This window comes from Urtica dioica, chromosome 2, assembly GCF_054948205.1.
Source record: "Urtica dioica subsp. dioica isolate 48M chromosome 2, U.dioica_male_clone48M_v1_H2, whole genome shotgun sequence".
NCBI lineage: Eukaryota > Viridiplantae > Streptophyta > Magnoliopsida > Rosales > Urticaceae > Urtica > Urtica dioica.
Window position 1 is genome coordinate 30591177 of NC_142757.1, and position 16671 is coordinate 30607847.

General features: G+C 40.0%; 3 protein-coding genes across 3 annotated transcripts; 1 reads left to right on the forward strand and 2 right to left on the reverse strand.

The window, feature by feature from the left end:
• Positions 1 to 245: 245 nt before the first annotated feature.
• LOC149404309 (mitochondrial import inner membrane translocase subunit Tim9-like) lies at positions 246 to 1296 on the reverse strand. Its single transcript, XM_089604942.1, has 2 exons — positions 1092 to 1296; positions 246 to 795 (listed from the first exon to the last, which is right to left on the reverse strand). Exons 1-2 carry the CDS (start codon positions 1184 to 1186, stop codon positions 609 to 611), a joined length of 282 nt encoding a protein of 93 aa, XP_089461068.1. The 5' UTR covers positions 1187 to 1296; the 3' UTR covers positions 246 to 608.
• Positions 1297 to 1432: 136 nt separating this feature from the next.
• On the forward strand, positions 1433 to 5750 carry LOC149404310 (ATP binding microtubule motor family protein). Its single transcript, XM_089604938.1, has 14 exons — positions 1433 to 1769; positions 1860 to 2028; positions 2482 to 2875; positions 2971 to 3173; positions 3281 to 3585; positions 3677 to 3725; positions 3821 to 3901; positions 3984 to 4074; positions 4175 to 4464; positions 4562 to 4608; positions 4711 to 4732; positions 4817 to 4879; positions 4983 to 5021; positions 5140 to 5750. Exons 1-14 carry the CDS (start codon positions 1588 to 1590, stop codon positions 5206 to 5208), a joined length of 2004 nt encoding a protein of 667 aa, XP_089461064.1. The 5' UTR covers positions 1433 to 1587; the 3' UTR covers positions 5209 to 5750.
• Positions 5751 to 12438: 6688 nt separating this feature from the next.
• LOC149404311 (uncharacterized) lies at positions 12439 to 12840 on the reverse strand. Its single transcript, XM_089607484.1, has one exon. The coding sequence runs from the start codon at positions 12838 to 12840 to the stop codon at positions 12439 to 12441; it is 402 nt and encodes a 133-aa protein (XP_089463610.1).
• Positions 12841 to 16671: the final 3831 nt, after the last annotated feature.

Genomic DNA, 16671 nt, shown 5'->3' on the forward strand with positions numbered 1-16671 from the left:
ATAATGATATTTGTAAGAGCAATTTATGTCAATTATATCAAACTTAAAGAATATGTCTGATATTTCTGAAAACTGAAAGTATAAATCGTGCATTTCGATTAAACACAAATAAGAGGATACTATTGATATTTTCCTTACATATTTCAGCTAAACAGACTACATAGGCAAAGAAAAAGCGTAGTTATAACTTGATCTCATTTGTTGCTTGTAGCAAAAAGATAACACGACTCAAATTTTTTTATTTTTTTATTTTTATTTATTTTTATAGAATTACATGTGTCTTTTAGAGCATCAATCTCCAAACGAGTAGGCATCTGAACAAGCAATTGAAATAACTAACGATGTCTCATGTCTGTAAATGCGATGAGACTATTTACAGCAAGCTCAGGACTAATTATAACAATGTGATCAATTGTTTCAAATTGATGGCTCGATCTTTTACTTAAACTGTGAAGACATTAGCCAAAAATGAGAGAATTATTCGATTCTTGAAGCCTTATTTTTGGCCAAAGAATGTAGTTCATCAGGTGAAAAACAAGGACACGACTGAGCTCAACTAACGAGATCAAGAATGGAAGGAAAGAGATGGTTCATGGATTTAGATTGAGTTAGTCAGAGGAGGCGGAGCCTTGGTTGATGTCGGCGAATCTGACACCGACACGTGTCGAGTGGCTGAGAAACTTATCGGCGCATCTTCGCACGCAAGTTCCCTCTCGCTTCGTCAGCGACTTGCGCCAGAAGGAATCTACGCATTCGCTGAAACACCGCTCCACCAATGAATTGTACATCCTCAAGCTGCAAATACAACCCAATGTATATATTTTCACAATTTGATCCCTCAAACGAGTTCTCTTCACTGCATTTACAATGTAACTCTACTGTTCTTTTTCATTTATTTCCCACAACTCTCAGTTTTCAGTTCATTAATGTCACTGTTCTTTTCATTGTCGCCTTTGTAATCATGATTAATGATTGTAAGAGCTACACAATTTTCAGTAACATCATTCAAACCGCGAATACAGTTGACATATGTCTGTACGATTTCTAATTGTATCGAGACAAACACCACTGGAAATGGAATACACGAATACCTGTCGCGAATCTGAAGCTGGTCGATCACGGTTGACATCTTCAGCTTGTCTTCCTCAGGAAGAGAGTCCATTTCAGCCATCATGCTTTTGTCCATCTTCTTCGATTTCCAATTCCTAATCAACCCAAAAGCAACCGAACGCTACAGGCTAGAAAGCCGGAAGGGAAATTAAAATAAATTTATTAAAACCCTAACAGTAAAAGAAAACAAACAAAAAAAAAAAAACCCCTCTTTTGCTACTATACTCTGCAACCCTGTACTTTTTCTATGTGGGCCCACAACGGCCCATAAACCAAAGAAATTCAAACTAAAGAGCCCACAACGGCCTGATTAATATCAACGGTCAAAATTTGTCTGTTTTTCAAAAACTCGTTGCTCTGTGTCGTTTGCTCTCATTCTCAAACATTCTTTTCTTTTCGCAAGATTTTTCAACTCCAACAATTTTAGTCAAGACTCAAGGCAAGTAAAAATAAAATCAATTCGATCTAGTGGCAGCCATGGACGATGCTACGTCAACTCCTTCGAAACCGGCGGCGACGACCAAGGTCCGGGTGATCGTCAGAGTCCGTCCGTTCCTCTCGCACGAAAACGCCGATCAGAGGCCTTGCGTTTCTCTTGTCGGCCCAGAAATCGAGTCCAGTGATGGGATCTCAGTGTACCTAAAAGACCAAGAAACCAGGTTCGCTAATATTCATCTTTCATTTGCCATCATTGGGGTGGGTTGCTCTTTCTACGAAGTCTTTATGTGGAAATTTCATCGTATTTGTAGTCGAAACGAGTGTTACCGGTTGGATTCGTTCTTCGGGCAAGACGATCACAATGTGGGTCGGATATTTGAGAGGGAAGTGATGCCTTTGATTCCGGGGATATTTCAAGGCTTCAACGCCTCTGTCTTCGCATACGGAGCTACTGGAAGTGGAAAGACTTACACGATGCAGGTTTGATTTTCTTGAAACCCTAGAATAAAAATCTCAAGCTTTCTCATCTCTGTCCTAGAAATTTTTGGTATAGACCTAGAAATTTCGTAGCTAGTGGTCGATTACTAGTATAAAGCACCGAGTTATATGCATATAAAAAAACTAGAATCTAGATTCCCTTGTGCAGATAAAGTTTCTAAGTTTGCTTGAATGAATTTCTATTACAATACTTGAGAATATATTCACTCTCTCGAGGTCGGTGAGATTTCTTTCGAGGTCTAAATGAGTGAGATTTCAGGGAACCGAGGATGAACTAGGTACAATGCCTCTGGCTATGGCCTCGATCTTGTCGATGAGTGAGAGATAAAGTTTCGAAGTTTGCTTGCTTGAATTTCTATTACAGTACTTGAGAATATATTCACTCTCTCGAGGTTGGTGAGATTTCTTTCGAGGTCTAAATGAGTGAGATTTCAGGGAACTGAGGACGAACTAGGTCTAATGCCGCTGGCTATGGCCTCGATCTTGTCGATGTGTGAGAGAACCGGAAGCCAAGCAAAGATTTCCTACTACGAGGTCTACTTGGACAAGTGCTATGACCTTTTAGAACTCAAGCCCAAAGAAATTCCTGTTTGGGAAGACAAAGATGGGAAAATTCATCTGAATGGACTCTGTCGAGCTCCGGTGACTTCCATGATCGAGTTCAATGATGTGTTTTCCTGTGGGGTCCAGAGACGGAAAGTTGCCCACACAGGTCTCAATGATGTCTCAAGTAGGAGTCATGGCGTTCTTGTGATTTGGGTTACTATGCCTTGTGTGGATGGTTCTGGGGATATTCTTCTTGGAAAGTTGAACCTTGTAGATTTAGCTGGTAATGGATACTTAATTAAAAACTTTTTGTTTGGTTACTAAAAGATTTTTAGTTGAATTTTTTTTCATGTTTTTTGTTTTTTTTTTTTGGGACAGGGAATGAAGATAATAGGAGAACTTGCAATGAGGGAATTCGCCTCCAAGAGAGTGCGAAGATAAACCAGTCTTTGTTTGCATTGTCCAATGTGATATTTGCACTGAACAACAAAACCCGAGTGCCTTACCGAGACAGCAAATTGACGCGGATATTGCAGGACTCTCTTGGAGGTAAAACCCGCGCCCTGATGGTTGCTTGCTTGGTAAGGAATCTGCTTAAGATGTTTTCTTTATTTTTAAGCGTAACATATAATTCAGAATGTTGAGATTTTTGGAGTCTAATTAAGTGTTTTATTTCTTTCGAGAACAGAATCCAGGAGAGTACCAGCAGTCTGTTCATACTGTCAGCTTGGCTGCTCGGTCACGAAACATTTCCAATTTTCCTGTGGCTCATAAGCCAGACACTCCAAAAGTCAAGGTCGACATGGAAGCTAAACTGCGTGCTTGGCTAGAATCAAAAGGGAAGTCAAAGAGTAGCAAGAATATTGGTGTTGATAATTCTCCTTTTCTGGGGAAAAACACACCCTCTGTGAGCTCAATGAAGAAGCTAAATTGCAATACGAGCTCGGTGAAAACCAAATTTTCTAGAAACCTCTTCGCTTGTAACAAACAAGGGTAAAGTAACTAGTTGAACTTGTCATAGTTTAATCTAACCTGGTGTTATATTTAGGTTTTTTTACTTAATTATTTGATATTCTTTATGCAGGAATGTTTCTGTGCCTTTCAAAAACTTGGACGATTATGAAGATGTTCAGGTAACACCAGGTTTCCCAGCCACGTTCCATCTTTTACATATTAAAACTTAAAAACACTTAAAGACCTTAATTTTTCTTTCGTTCTTTCAATGAAGGATTATTGGTCAAAAAGATTGAAAGAAGAAAATTCAAGTGGCAATGTAGTTTCAGTAACTGCTTTAGGAATTGAAAGTCAAGTAAGTCTTTGTAACACGAGCTTCCCTTGAATATATGTATCCAAATGAACAACCTACTAAAATTTTCAACTTTCAAATGCAGGATCTAAATCTTGATTGCAATGACGTAAAAGAGGAGAGAAAACAACCTACTCATGTGACTGAAAAGGAATCAAATGGTGCATGGTCATTAGGTACTGTCCTTGAAGCAAACTTGATTCTTAACCCGGACTTATTGAGTGTTATAATAGCGTATTGTTAAAAGGATGTGAAATTCATAAGACCTTCCTGTAGGTAAGCAATCAAATTGGGGCGAAAGCGTGTCCACAAACGTGGCTACATCCTCGCCAATGAACGAGACGAAGAGGGCATTCAAAAACAGCCCTTCGAGTAAAATATTATCGCCAATTGACAGCAACATATTAAGCCCAAATTCCTGCAAGGAATTTTCATTCAATGAAGATCAATCGTGTTCCCTCCTTTTTGAGCCGAAGACCCCGAAAACACCTTCAGTTTTTGCCAACAATTTGGGGAACGACGCAACCCCACTTGACAAGTTTAATGCTAGAAGTTGTAACGTAAAGGTTGGTAAATTGGGGCTTGAATGAAATCATGTAAAAACTTACATCAGATAACATTTTGATTTTGATTGCGAGCTTTTTCTTTCCCTTTTATCTGCAGAACTACCTTGTTCAAGAGTACATTAATTTCATAAACACCGCGAGCAGGTATGTCACTCATTTTAAAAGGCTGTTAATTTTTGTATATTCTTTATATTCTTATTTTTATATAATATTCTTAAATGATATGCTTGCTTCATTTACTTGCAGGGAAGAGCTGTTGGGGTTAAAGGTATGTGCATTATTAAACAGTTGTCAGGAAGAAACTCTGTTGCTCTTGCTTTTGTATCCAAATTATTTTCTTCTGCTTTTTCAGGGCATTGGGGTGAAAATTGCAGAGTATATATTAGAGCTTAGAGAAGCAAGCCCAATAAAGTCGGTAAGAAAGAGCAATCATTTATCACATTACAACCTAAACATAATAAGACAAAATCATTATCTGCGCTGACATTACCGTTTTTGTTTGACAATTGTTTTTTCAGTTGACTGATTTGGAGAATATAGGCCTTTCAAGAAAGCAGGTAGTTTTCAAGCTGATAATTGATTTTTGAAATTTTATCATTTTATCGTCTGTATATTTTATGGTTTAATTTCGCATGCTATGGTTATTTATTTGTTTAATTTTTTTTTCTTCTTCAGGTTTTTAACTTGTTTAACAGAACTGCAAGAGTGATATTCAATATTGAAGAAAGGGAACGCAACGTCTAGTTGTCGAGTAATGAATCTTGGGTTATTAGATTAATCCATTGGTAGTTTAAAAAAAGAAAAGGATTAAGCGATTTGATTTCGTGTGTGTGGCAATATTGTAATTAGATTAATCGAATTAATCATCTTATGTTACTTGTGGTTTGTCATCATCCAGTTGATTGAATGTATAGCGTGTGGTCACTATAATGATAGTTGATAATTCTCGTTTCGGATTAACACTTCGGTTACGAGCATTATTATTGGTCATCTGGTTGCTTCATATTGTTATTAGATTAAATGAATTAATCATCTTATGTTACTCGTATTTGTCATCTAGTTGATTTATGTACACCGTGTGGTCATCTTATGTACACCGTGTGGTCACTTTAATGATTTATGATAATTTTCGTTCCAGATCAACACTTACGAGCATCAGTGGTTCAACCTATGGTTTGTCATCTAGTTGATCATATTGTAATTAATCTATCGAATCAATCTTCTTATGTTACTTGTGGTTTGCCATACATCTAGTTGATTGAATGTACCGCGTGTGGTCACTCTAATGAGTATTGACATAGTCAGTAGTTTGACATAAAAGATGGTTGTTTTCTCAACTAGTCACCGTTGCCCAATGGATTTACGACTACTCATCACCTGAAAACAAGAAAAATATGAACAATTATGGTGTGGATGAATTTTTTTCGGGGCGAGAGCTCTTATACTCAACACTAATGTTATTACTTTGCTGAATATGGAGACTCATTTCATCTTTAGATTTTAGTTGACTAATAGAGAGAAGGAAGAATATATAATGAAATAAAATACGCATAGTGTTGCGAGACACTACGAGAAAACACACCTTTAGAAGCGATATAAGTTGTCTCTAAAGGGTTTTTCAAATGTCATTAGAAGCGATAAAAAGCCGTTTCTTAAAGTCCGCTTCTATATGACTTAGATGAGACAAATCGCTTCTAAAACGAGGCAAGGCCCGCAAAGGCGAGGCCTTACAACAAGCCGATGGCTCAGCGGGGCCTTAGCTAGTATACGACTTGCCCGCCCTTGGCAAGGTCTCGCACCCAAGGGCGATGCTAGAGCCGCTGCGTGACCACTCCCGAGATGAGCTCTCCCCGACGAAAACCATTGCGACCTCACGATGATAGGATGGACCGGATCAAAGGTCAACTTAAGCAGCTAACCGACATATTTTTTTATAGGAAGGGAGAATCTTATCCTCCATGCTCTCCTCGACGAGAAAAAAGACGGCTTCATCGAAGGTACTTGTCGAGGAAACCTCCTCAAGGGCACTCATCCGAGGCTCGGCCATGAGGATTTGAAAAATTCACATGGAGAAGGTCTCTCAAGAATCCTAATCATGGGCACGGAGAATAAATTTCCGTCACCTTATCCAACGCTTAAACAATAAGCGACATAAGTCTTCTAATCGAAAGAAAGAGGCCAAGAAGCAACGACGCTATACAAAGTCAGGATAGACGTGGTAGGCGCATTCCGTCGCGCACGAACTATTCCCTAAGATCGGCCTTTGAGCGACTAGGTCGCGAGAGGGAAGGCACGAAAAAACTCAAACCTTTGCTTATCTAAGGGCTCGGGCATGAGGTTGGTTTCTTGTTAGCCGAGAAGGTCGTTGAGGCGTAGAGTTCATGCACGATATGGGATCCACTACTACAAAAAAGGCCTTAGAAGGCCGAAACGTTGCTTCTAATGGACCTTTAGAAGCGACAAAGTCACTTCTAAAATCCCGCTTCTAAAGGTCAGTCGCTTTTAAAAATTAGAAGCGATGTTTTAGAAGCGATTTGTCGCCTCTAGTGTCGCTTCCAATCCCAAAAATCTTGTGCCGAAAATGGCTCTCGCGAAATGACGCGAAGCGTTTAGAAGCGACATTAGAAGAGAATCGTCGCTTATAAATTATTCCCGCCATTTTGCGGGAAATGTTTGGGAGCGACATTAGAAGCGGATTGTCGCTTCTAAAGTTGTTGTTTTTTATATTTGAATATATTTTTTATTATATTAAAAATTAGCAGATTTCATTTAATTAAATTTTTAAAAAACATGAAATTAAAAGTTGCATTCAGAACAAAATAAACATAGTTTGAATAACATAATAAAAATTCTGAAAAACTTAATGAAACGTCTAAATACAAATACTAATAAAAATAATATTCGCGTCTTCCTCCTGGTCCATATCTGGGATCACCAAGGTTGCGTGGCAGTGGTGGTGAGGGCGGCGAGGTGGTGGTGGTGTGGTCTAAGAGAAGAGAGAGAGTAGGAGAAAAGTCGCAGAGGAAGAAGAAGAGAAGAAATCGGCCGAGGAAGAAGAAGAAAAGAAAGTCACGGTTTTATATTGTTTGACCTAGATTAGAAGCAATAGTCGCTTCTAGTTTTTAGATCAGACAAAACGGCGTCGGTTTTGTAAAAAATTGAAATATTTGGCGAAAAAAGGAGCGAATTTTTTTCAGTAGTTTAAAAGCGACATGTCGCTTCTAATTGGCGGAAAAATTTTAGAAGTGACGAAGTCGCTTCTAATCTAAAAAATTTGTCTTTTTCAATACATAATACTTGGAATGTCGTTGAATATGTTAGAAGCGACAAGTCGCTTCTAATAGAAAAAGTCGCTTCTAATTAGAAGCGGATTGTCGCTTCTAATTCAAGACGTCACTTCTAAAACCATTTTTCGTAAACGATATCGTTTGGCGTTTGAAATCATGAACGACCTAGGATCGTTAATCATTTTTCGTTCATGCACGATCTCAAAATCTGGGCGACAAGTTCTTGTAAGAGAGGAATACTGTAGTCCAATCTCCTTGTTCTTGGATGATTTTGATATTCTTTCGTATTGATAGTATGCATCGTGTAATCTTCATCATATTCTAATGTTTGTTCGATGTGCATTCATTATGTGTTATTTACGCATCACATGGCATTTAATTGATTTTGACCATAGTTTATGACCTTGGCAATGTAGATAAAGAAAAGCTCTGGCCCAGTAGAATGGGATAAACTAGATCGGACACGTGTCGATTGAACTGTTGTGAGTGATGATTTCTTTTGAACGGGGAATAGTATGTTTTGATACTTATTAAGTACAGTTTCAATCCTAGCTACTTTTCTCATAGTCCGCTAGGTACATCACCTATGTAAATTATGTAAAAGAATGTGTTTTGGTCTGGATATAGTCGCTATAAGACCTGTTGTGTATGTAAAGTAAATAAAAAAATTTCCACAAAATTTCTATTACTTGATCTACATCTCTTGTAACTATTTACTAGATTACCTTATTTCCGCTTATTAAAAATAAATAAAGGTCATATTATGACTATAATGGAATGAGAGATATGAAAACGTTGTGGCTTGCAGGCGAGCTACGGCTCGCAGGCCGTGGCAATCGTGGGACTACTATAGTACTTAGCGGGGTAGGTGACTTGGAATGTTGGACAAGCTTTGACACTTGTCGCATCTCCTTGCCGACTCGCACGCGTCTTTCTTCCTGGTACGCCAAAAATAGCCTCATTTAAGGGCTTTATGTGTAAGCCGCGGAGCGGTTCCCACAAATGCTTTCGTGGATTTAGCAGAGGACCTTGGTCAACTCGGCTCTATCATGGAATCGGAGCAGCGATGTTGAATAGTCACGCTTGTAGAATACGTCATCTCTAAGCGTGTAATTGGATGCTAGGGCTTTCAATTTCTCGACTTTCGTGCAGTCTTCGGGGAGTCCATCTCTTCACAAGAATTTCGTTATGGGACTCATCCAAGCTAGTTGAGACGTATCTTTGATTACCCCAAACCTGTCTCGTGAGATGATGATTTGAGATAATGATTTGATTGGGACAGTCTCCAACCCTTCTTCTTCGATGCCGGACCCGAGTTGAGTGAGAGCGTCAGCCTCGGAGTTTTGTTCTCTTGGGATTTGGAGAATCTCGAACCAAGAGAAGGCATCAAGCTTTTAGTTTGTCTTTGCCAAGTAGGCAATCATGTTTGGCTCCTTGGCTGTAGTCACCTTTGTCTTGGTTTATGATCAACTACGAGTTGTAATGTATGCGCGAGTTTTTGGCTTCGAGTTTTCGTGCCAACTTTAGCCCAACGATGATGGCTTCATATTCGGTCTCGTTGTTAGAGGCGTGTAACCCGTAGTGGAGGGCATACCTTAATTTTTATCCCATCGGGATTTGTTAATACGATATCGCCACCAGCCCCTCGAGCATTGGATGCTCCTTCTACATGTAGTTCCGAGATGGAACCCGTTAGGCAAATCTTTTTTTTTTTAAACCAACAAGTTGTTGGTTGCTTCCTCTTCCTCTCCTCCCATTAAGGAGTGTAGAAGAATTCAGTCACGAATTCGGCTAGGGCTTGACCCTTGATGACCGTCCTTGGGCGAAACTCGATCTCGTACTCGCTCAATTCTTGGGACCAGATCGCCATGCGATACAACGTTCCCTTTCGAAGACCTTTAACAATTGGGTGTTTAGTTTGGACCACGATAGGGTGAGCTTGGAAGTAGGGGCGTAACTTCTTGGCTTCCATCATAAGAGCCAGAGATAGCTTTTCGATTTTAATGTAGCGTGATTTAGCATTACGTGGGTAATTGTCTCCCTGTTGGAAGATCATATTAACCATTTTTCTGTCACCTTGTTGTAGATCCCTTGGATGTAGTATATCCTGGCATGGGCTTGATCACCGGCCATGGTCCCAATTTCCTTTTTAGTGGGAAATTTCACCAGTAGGTGATATATGAATGTGATGGCTTTTAACCTATTGAGCGTGGGCCGTTCAATGATGATGTTGTATGGCGATGGTTGGTCGACCACTAAGAAGGGGATCATGTGAACAATTTCAACGTCTCTGGGAGTCCCGAAGGTGGCTGGTAAGTTGATTGTGCCTTCGGTCATGACCCTCTCTCCAGTGAGCCCAGAGATGGGTGTTTGGATCAAAGTTGGGCGTAGTACCCCGAGCTTCATGTGCTCTTGGGTGGTCTTGAATATTACGTCGGTGAATCTGCCGTTGTCAATGAGAACTCTTTTCACCAAGTTGTTGGCCACCTGAGCTTTGAGGACGATCGCTTCATTGTGCTGGTGCACAACTTTGCCTCTTTGTTGGTAAATTATATTTCCTTGTGTGGCATGGATAGAGGTTCCTTGTATGTGAGGTTGATGTGTTCAACGGCACGTTCTTGAGCCACGGCCCTTAGACATTCTTTCATTTGTCGGGCTGAATCACCACCTTGCAGACCACCTAGTATGGTGGTTACAACATGAAGTTGTAGATCGATGGTGGCTATATTTGTGGTTTGGTTGGTAATGACGGCTGTTCCCCCTCCCTTGATAGACTGTTGTCTTCTTGAGGTGGGGCCTGCAGGGTCGATCATACACAAAACGAACTCTTTTAGCTCACCCGAATGGATAAGAGCTTTGTTTTTCCTCCTTAGTTGAAAGCATTCGGAGGTCAGATGACCATGATATCGATGAAACTTGCAATATTTAGACTGATCGGGAGTCGCATGGTCTTTCTTGATTGGTGTCGAGATGGTGAACTTGTCATGCGCCAATGCCAGATTTTGATCCAGTGACTGTTGGAAGTCTGACCTCCCTTGTTTCTTCTTTTACGAGAGTCTCTTTGCTCTTGGTTAGGCTCGTCTCGGTGGCGGTAGCCTTGTTTATTGCTCTTTCGGTCCTCGAGGTTATCTTCGACTCCCATGAAAGTCTTGGCTTGAGCCATTAACTCGGCCATCGTGGAAGGGACATAGCCAACGATAGACTTTAGGAAGTCTCTTGTGCGCAAGCCTTCAATGATTGCGACTATTGCGCCACCGTCGTCGAATCGATCAACCTTATTCAAATTCTTAAGTGAATCGGGTGAGATATCTTTTGAGAGATTCACCACTCTCTTGCCTAATGCACCACAAGTATATCCTGGTCTTCTTTTGGATCATAGATGTAGCGAAGTGTGCTAGGAATGTGTCCTTCAGGTCTTTGAACGTTTGGATGCTACCTGGTCTAAAGCTTCTAAACCCTAGAAGTTGGGTCCGGTGAGTGTGAGACATAAGGCTTGGCACATGGTCCTCGGTGTAACACCTTGCATCGCTATCTAGGTCTTGTAGTGTTGGATGTGGTAGGCGGCATCTGTTTTCCCATCGTAGGGTGCGAGATTTACGAGTTTGAAGTTTCTTGTGCAGATCTCGGCTAGTGTTTGGGCCGCGAAAGGCGATAAGTTTATCCTTGACAATCTTGTAGGATTTGCTACCGCCTACGCCATATTCCCGGAGGTCACAAACTTCGTTTCAAAGGTTATGGATAATCGTGACGATATCAAGGTTGGTGGTCGGAGTAACCCCTTGCTAGGGATGAGTCACTTGCTGCCTTTTGTTTGACCCTTGGTCCGTGCGGCGATTCCCGTTAGTAGGAGCCGCAAGAGGAGCGTTAGGTCGAGAAGTTAGTCATTCTTTCAGTTCTTCACCACGCGCAGTGCATTAGGTGGTGATACAATCCCTTAGATCTTGATCCGTAACATGTCTCGTTCTTTGCATACCCTGGCTTTTCGCGACGTCTTCTCTCTAACCAAGTCAATCATGGGCCGAGCTCTAAGAGTTTCTTTCTTGAGAAATTGCCGATATGTTCCTTGTCTTTGGCGGAAGATTTGATGGACGGGCTTCATTCACTGTGGAGAGTCCCCCATCCTTTGTGAGAAAAGTCTCCTCATCCTCAGAATCTTTGGGGCCTTCGTAGTCGGGATCGCTGCCACGGCCTTCCTCATTGTAGTTTCCGGGTTTTCCATTGGGGATTTTCGCATTATCCATAGGTTATTTCGCAGTCAGTCAGCTACGAAACCTAGCATTTGTCGCCTTTAGTCGGCGGATATCCTCCTCCATCTCCTGAATGCGAGCGTCCCGATTATCAGGAGGTCAAGATGGCAAGCAAGTCGAGCTCTCTTTAGGGAGCGACTCTTTATCGCCATGCACTCGGGAGTGCAAGAAATATTTTGAACTTATTGGGGTTTCGAACTCCCTCATAATGCACGGGTTGATGATTGCTCATCTTTTCTCAATTATGAGAAAATCGAGTTTTAAAAAGAAAATAAGAAGATGATTGGAAGACATTTCGGGCCGTATAAGTCGAGAAGTCCTCTCCTTCTACCGCCAAAATACTGTTGATGCAAATTGAACAACTATTTAAAGCTTCGAACAGTTTGACCCAAGGCCGGACCAAGTGACCACACCCGAGCCAAGTGGGAGATACTAAAAAGTCACGAATGTTGCTCCTCTATCTCAAGAACATTCTTTGTTACATACACGCAACTGTTAAAAGCTGCCAGTTCTTTCGCCGCTCTACATGTACATCCTCCACAAGAGCAAACCAACTTGAAATTATGAAATTCTTCCCACAAAACCTTGATTATGGTGTAGTGAGTTGCGAGAATCCATTGCTGTCGAATGCACTCTCTGATGTCATTCCGAATTGACTCAACTGAATCTTCAAATTGAATGGTAGAAGCGATTTCCTTCAAGACTGCGTTGTGGAGCCATGAAACAACAATGTTGTTGTTCCTCTTCCAAGCGTGCAGCATGGAAACTTCCTTAGGTGGAGGTTTGGTGATCGATCCATCGACGAAGCCGAGTTTTTTCTTCACAAAGAGAGCCACCAACATCGATCTGCTTGTCCAAGATGCTGTTCAAAAAATCTTGTTAAAATAAAGTGTATTTGACCAAGTTACGTTTTCCTATGATTGTTCGTTAAAGGACAAAATACTATGTTGTGAGAGAATATGTGCGTGTGAAAAAGTCTCACATGGAACAAATAATAAGGAATTGAGCTCCTTATATATGTTCTAATTAATAACTCATATTAAACGCTATGGAGCTTAGAGAGTGCCACTTGTCACTCTCTCACGCGTTGCTTGCACAACGTCGGCGTCGACATCGGGCTCATGCTCGGGCTTGGGCACATAGGCTTTAGTGTCACTTTGTAGGTGCACTTAAGAACTTCACCATGACGCCATATAGGCTTATGGCGAGTTCGTCTAAATGCCATGGTTCGCGGACTCTCCGTGAGGATTCTCTCTGTGAGAGTTGCATTACCAACGGTCACGTCTTCTGGCATTGTGGTCATTTTTTAGTGTCCGTTTGAACGCACAGTTGCGTCGCTTTGGAAACGAGCGGTTGTTTGGCCAACGATCGTGTCATTTGCAGTTATAACTATCATTCCAACGAACAAGTATAAATTCCTATATAATCCACATGGTTTCTAGAATTCATCACTTAATTATCTAACCCATCTTTCCCCCTCTTTGAAAAAATTTTCTCGAAAAATTCGTTCTTGCCTACATTCGAATTTCATTGTGTCTTGGGTCAGAATTCAAGCTCGTCATATCATGCAGTATTCGGTGATGATAGCTTGCCTACCGATGCGTCTATTTTAAGCCTAAAAGTGATGAACCAAGACTTCGTCAAGCTGGACTACTTCAGTGAGTGTGAAAGGCAAAACAAAGTGGAATGACAAAGGTAGTTCTTCGGGTTCCGAAAAGGACTCGAAGAAATTCAAAAATTCCGGTAAGTCCATGTCTGAAAATAAGTCCGTGTCCAAGGGGGCCAAAGCGAAATGCTACGTGTGTGACAAACCCATTAATTATGCTTGAGATTATTGACACCATATGAAAGTTGAGAAAGAAGTCGACACCACTATGACCGACAGAGACATAGTCACTACGGTGAGCGAACTCATGGTGGTCAAGGGCAAAGTTCAATGGTGGTGGTATGACACATGCGCAACTGTCCACGTTACCTACAATATGGCTGCCTTCAACACCTATTCTTAAGTCAATGGTGGACAAGAAGTTTAGATGGGAAGCCAGCATCGCTCCAAGGTCTTTGGTATCAGAAACTTGAATCTCAACTTGACTTCTGGGAAGAATGTCAATTTGACCAATGTTCTCCATGTCCCGGAAATGAGTAGGAATCTTGTTAGTGGTGATCTCTTAGGCAAACCCATCTTTGTATAATTCGAGCAACCTTATCTTGACCCGTAATGGTGTGTCGGCAAGGGCTATTCCAGTGAAAGAATGATCAAACTTTGTATCATTGACAATGTTATTAATTAAATTTCCCCTTCTATTTATATGCTTGAATATGTTTCTTTATGACATAATAGACTAGCACAGATTGGAATTAGCACAATGATAACATTAATTAAATGTGGTTTAATTTTGTGCAAATTTGATAAATGTGAAATTCGTTTGAAATCTAAAATGATTAAAAAAAACTTGTTTATAGTGTAGGGAGAAATTCTAAGTTGCTAGATCTTATACACACACACACACACACACACACACACACACACACACACACACACACACACACACACATATATATATATATATATATATATATATATATATATATGTGTGTGTGTGTGTGTGTGAATTTAATGGCATATTAACCCGTGGGGGAAATATGTACTTTATTACCTTGATATATGATTGCTCTAGATTTACATATGTTTATTTATTGAAACATAAAGATAAAGTTTTTAATGCTTTTAAAGTTTTTAAGGAAGAAGTAGAAAATCAATTAGGAATTAATATTAAAAAAAAGTCCCTAAGAGTGATAGGGGTAGATAATGTTTTCCTAGTGATTTTAACGCTTTTTGTGAAGAAAATGGTATTGTTCATGAATGTTTTGCACCACGTACATCACAACAAAATGGTTTAGCCAAACGTAAAAATAAGACACTTCAAGAGATGATAAATGCTATGTTAATGCATTCTGAATTGTCTTTTAGTTTATGGGGGGTGAAGCTCTACATTTGGCATGTCATATTTTAAACCGGATTCTTCTGAAGAAAATCCAAGTATCTCCACACAAGGTATGATAAAGGGCGAAAGCCATTCATTGGGTATTTTAAAGTGTAGGGGTGCCTAGCCTACTACAAAAACATGGATCCACTACTAGAATTAATGTCATGTGCGACAGATTGTTACCGCGATAGATATCCAATATGTCGCGCAAGTGACAGATTTATATACGTTTGTGCGACAGAGAATCTATGCGTAATGTTTGGGGATTTCTTTACATGAATACTACTGCATCAGTTGCTGGAGGTAGCGGAGGTGGTGACGATGGTCGTTCCCGGGATCTCATTCATGGTCATAGTATAGATCGACCTGATATTTCTACTAGACTCAATAAACCAAAACGACCAAAACACAAGGACATATCCGTAAGAGAATCAAGGAAATCAAGTATTTAGTTATTTATTTTAGTGATGTATATTTTTTGAATAACTTATATTTGTGTTTTTTTTTATATTTTAATTAGTCTTTAGGAAGATTGCTCATGGATTAACTTGCGGGGTTGAGACCATGAAGAAGATGCATGCAATTCAGCGCGAGAACAAGGATTCTACTGCAAAGATTCCCGTTGAAATCGAAGAACATATGCCTAAGATCGTACACGGAGGAGAAATCTCGTTTAGTACTCAAGCGTGGCTAGCAATGCATGAAAAGTGTCCGTTTAACTTCAAAAATGGTTTAAAGGTGCCTAGTAGTGCGAAAAATGCGATGTACCAATTCTTAGCGGTAAGTTTACTTGTTAATATTATGAGTTATTTTGAATATATGAAGACAAACATTTCATGGCAACCCTTGACCACAAACTTCAAAATTCTTGGCGTTCTTTCCGCAACGATGTGCAACGAATCTATGTTGAACGATTAAAGAATGGAGAAATAGTGGATGAAATTAGACAAAGACTCCCACAAATTTGTCACAGAAAAGAAACTTGAAACGACATGATTGATCATTGGGAAATAGACTCCTTCAAGGTATTATAATTAAGTAATGATTTTGGTACTTTAATTAAATTATTTTACATAACATTTTTGATATCATTTACGCGTACTCGGAGAAAATGAAAGAAAATCGTAGTAAGCAGAGGTTGACCAGAAGTCATGGTGGCAAGTCCTTAGTAGACCATCGACTTAGTCATGTAGTAGTAATTTTTATGCGATTTAGATATTCATTATTATTGTTACTAATTTTCAGTATTTAGCTTGATCCCGAGACAAAAAAAGGAGATTGGTCCAATTGAAATGTTCAAGCAAATGCATTACATGGTGAATGGGTAAACTCGAAAGCTGAGGCCGAATATGTAAGTTAAAATCATGATTACACCTTTTTCCAAATAAATTTAGCCTTTTTTTTGTGATATATTAGCTCAAGTTGACTAAGGAATTGGATGATCAACTTGGTCAAGCATCTGCTACGGGTGAGACACCATATATTTCTTCTATTGAGAAAGAGGTAACTCGTCACATTCCGAAGTCCAGTACGCGGTTTGACACGGGATTTGGACAGGCTCACCGCCCGAAGGACATGGTAGCTGAATCTTCATCACAGACGGATGTACGCAAGGAGAACAAGAAGTTGAGGAAAGAATTGGAGCGAGAAAAAGAGTTCATGAAAGAGCAGTTAAGAGACAAATTT

What these genes read in the sequence shown, in the direction of transcription:
- LOC149404309 (XM_089604942.1), bottom strand. Translation starts at nt 1,186, where the DNA reads ATGGACAAAAGCATGATGGCTGAAATGGACTCTCTTCCTGAGGAAGAC. An exon ending in CAGCTTCAGATTCGCGACAG is followed by an intron (nt 796 to 1,091) that starts GTATTCGTGTAT and finishes TTGTATTTGCAG; the next exon opens with CTTGAGGATGTACAATTCAT.
- LOC149404310 (XM_089604938.1), top strand. Translation starts at nt 1,588, where the DNA reads ATGGACGATGCTACGTCAACTCCTTCGAAACCGGCGGCGACGACCAAG. An exon ending in AAATGGTGCATGGTCATTAG is followed by an intron (nt 4,075 to 4,174) that starts GTACTGTCCTTG and finishes ACCTTCCTGTAG; the next exon opens with GTAAGCAATCAAATTGGGGC. An exon ending in AAGAGCTGTTGGGGTTAAAG is followed by an intron (nt 4,733 to 4,816) that starts GTATGTGCATTA and finishes CTGCTTTTTCAG; the next exon opens with GGCATTGGGGTGAAAATTGC.
- LOC149404311 (XM_089607484.1), bottom strand. Translation starts at nt 12,840, where the DNA reads ATGTTGGTGGCTCTCTTTGTGAAGAAAAAACTCGGCTTCGTCGATGGA.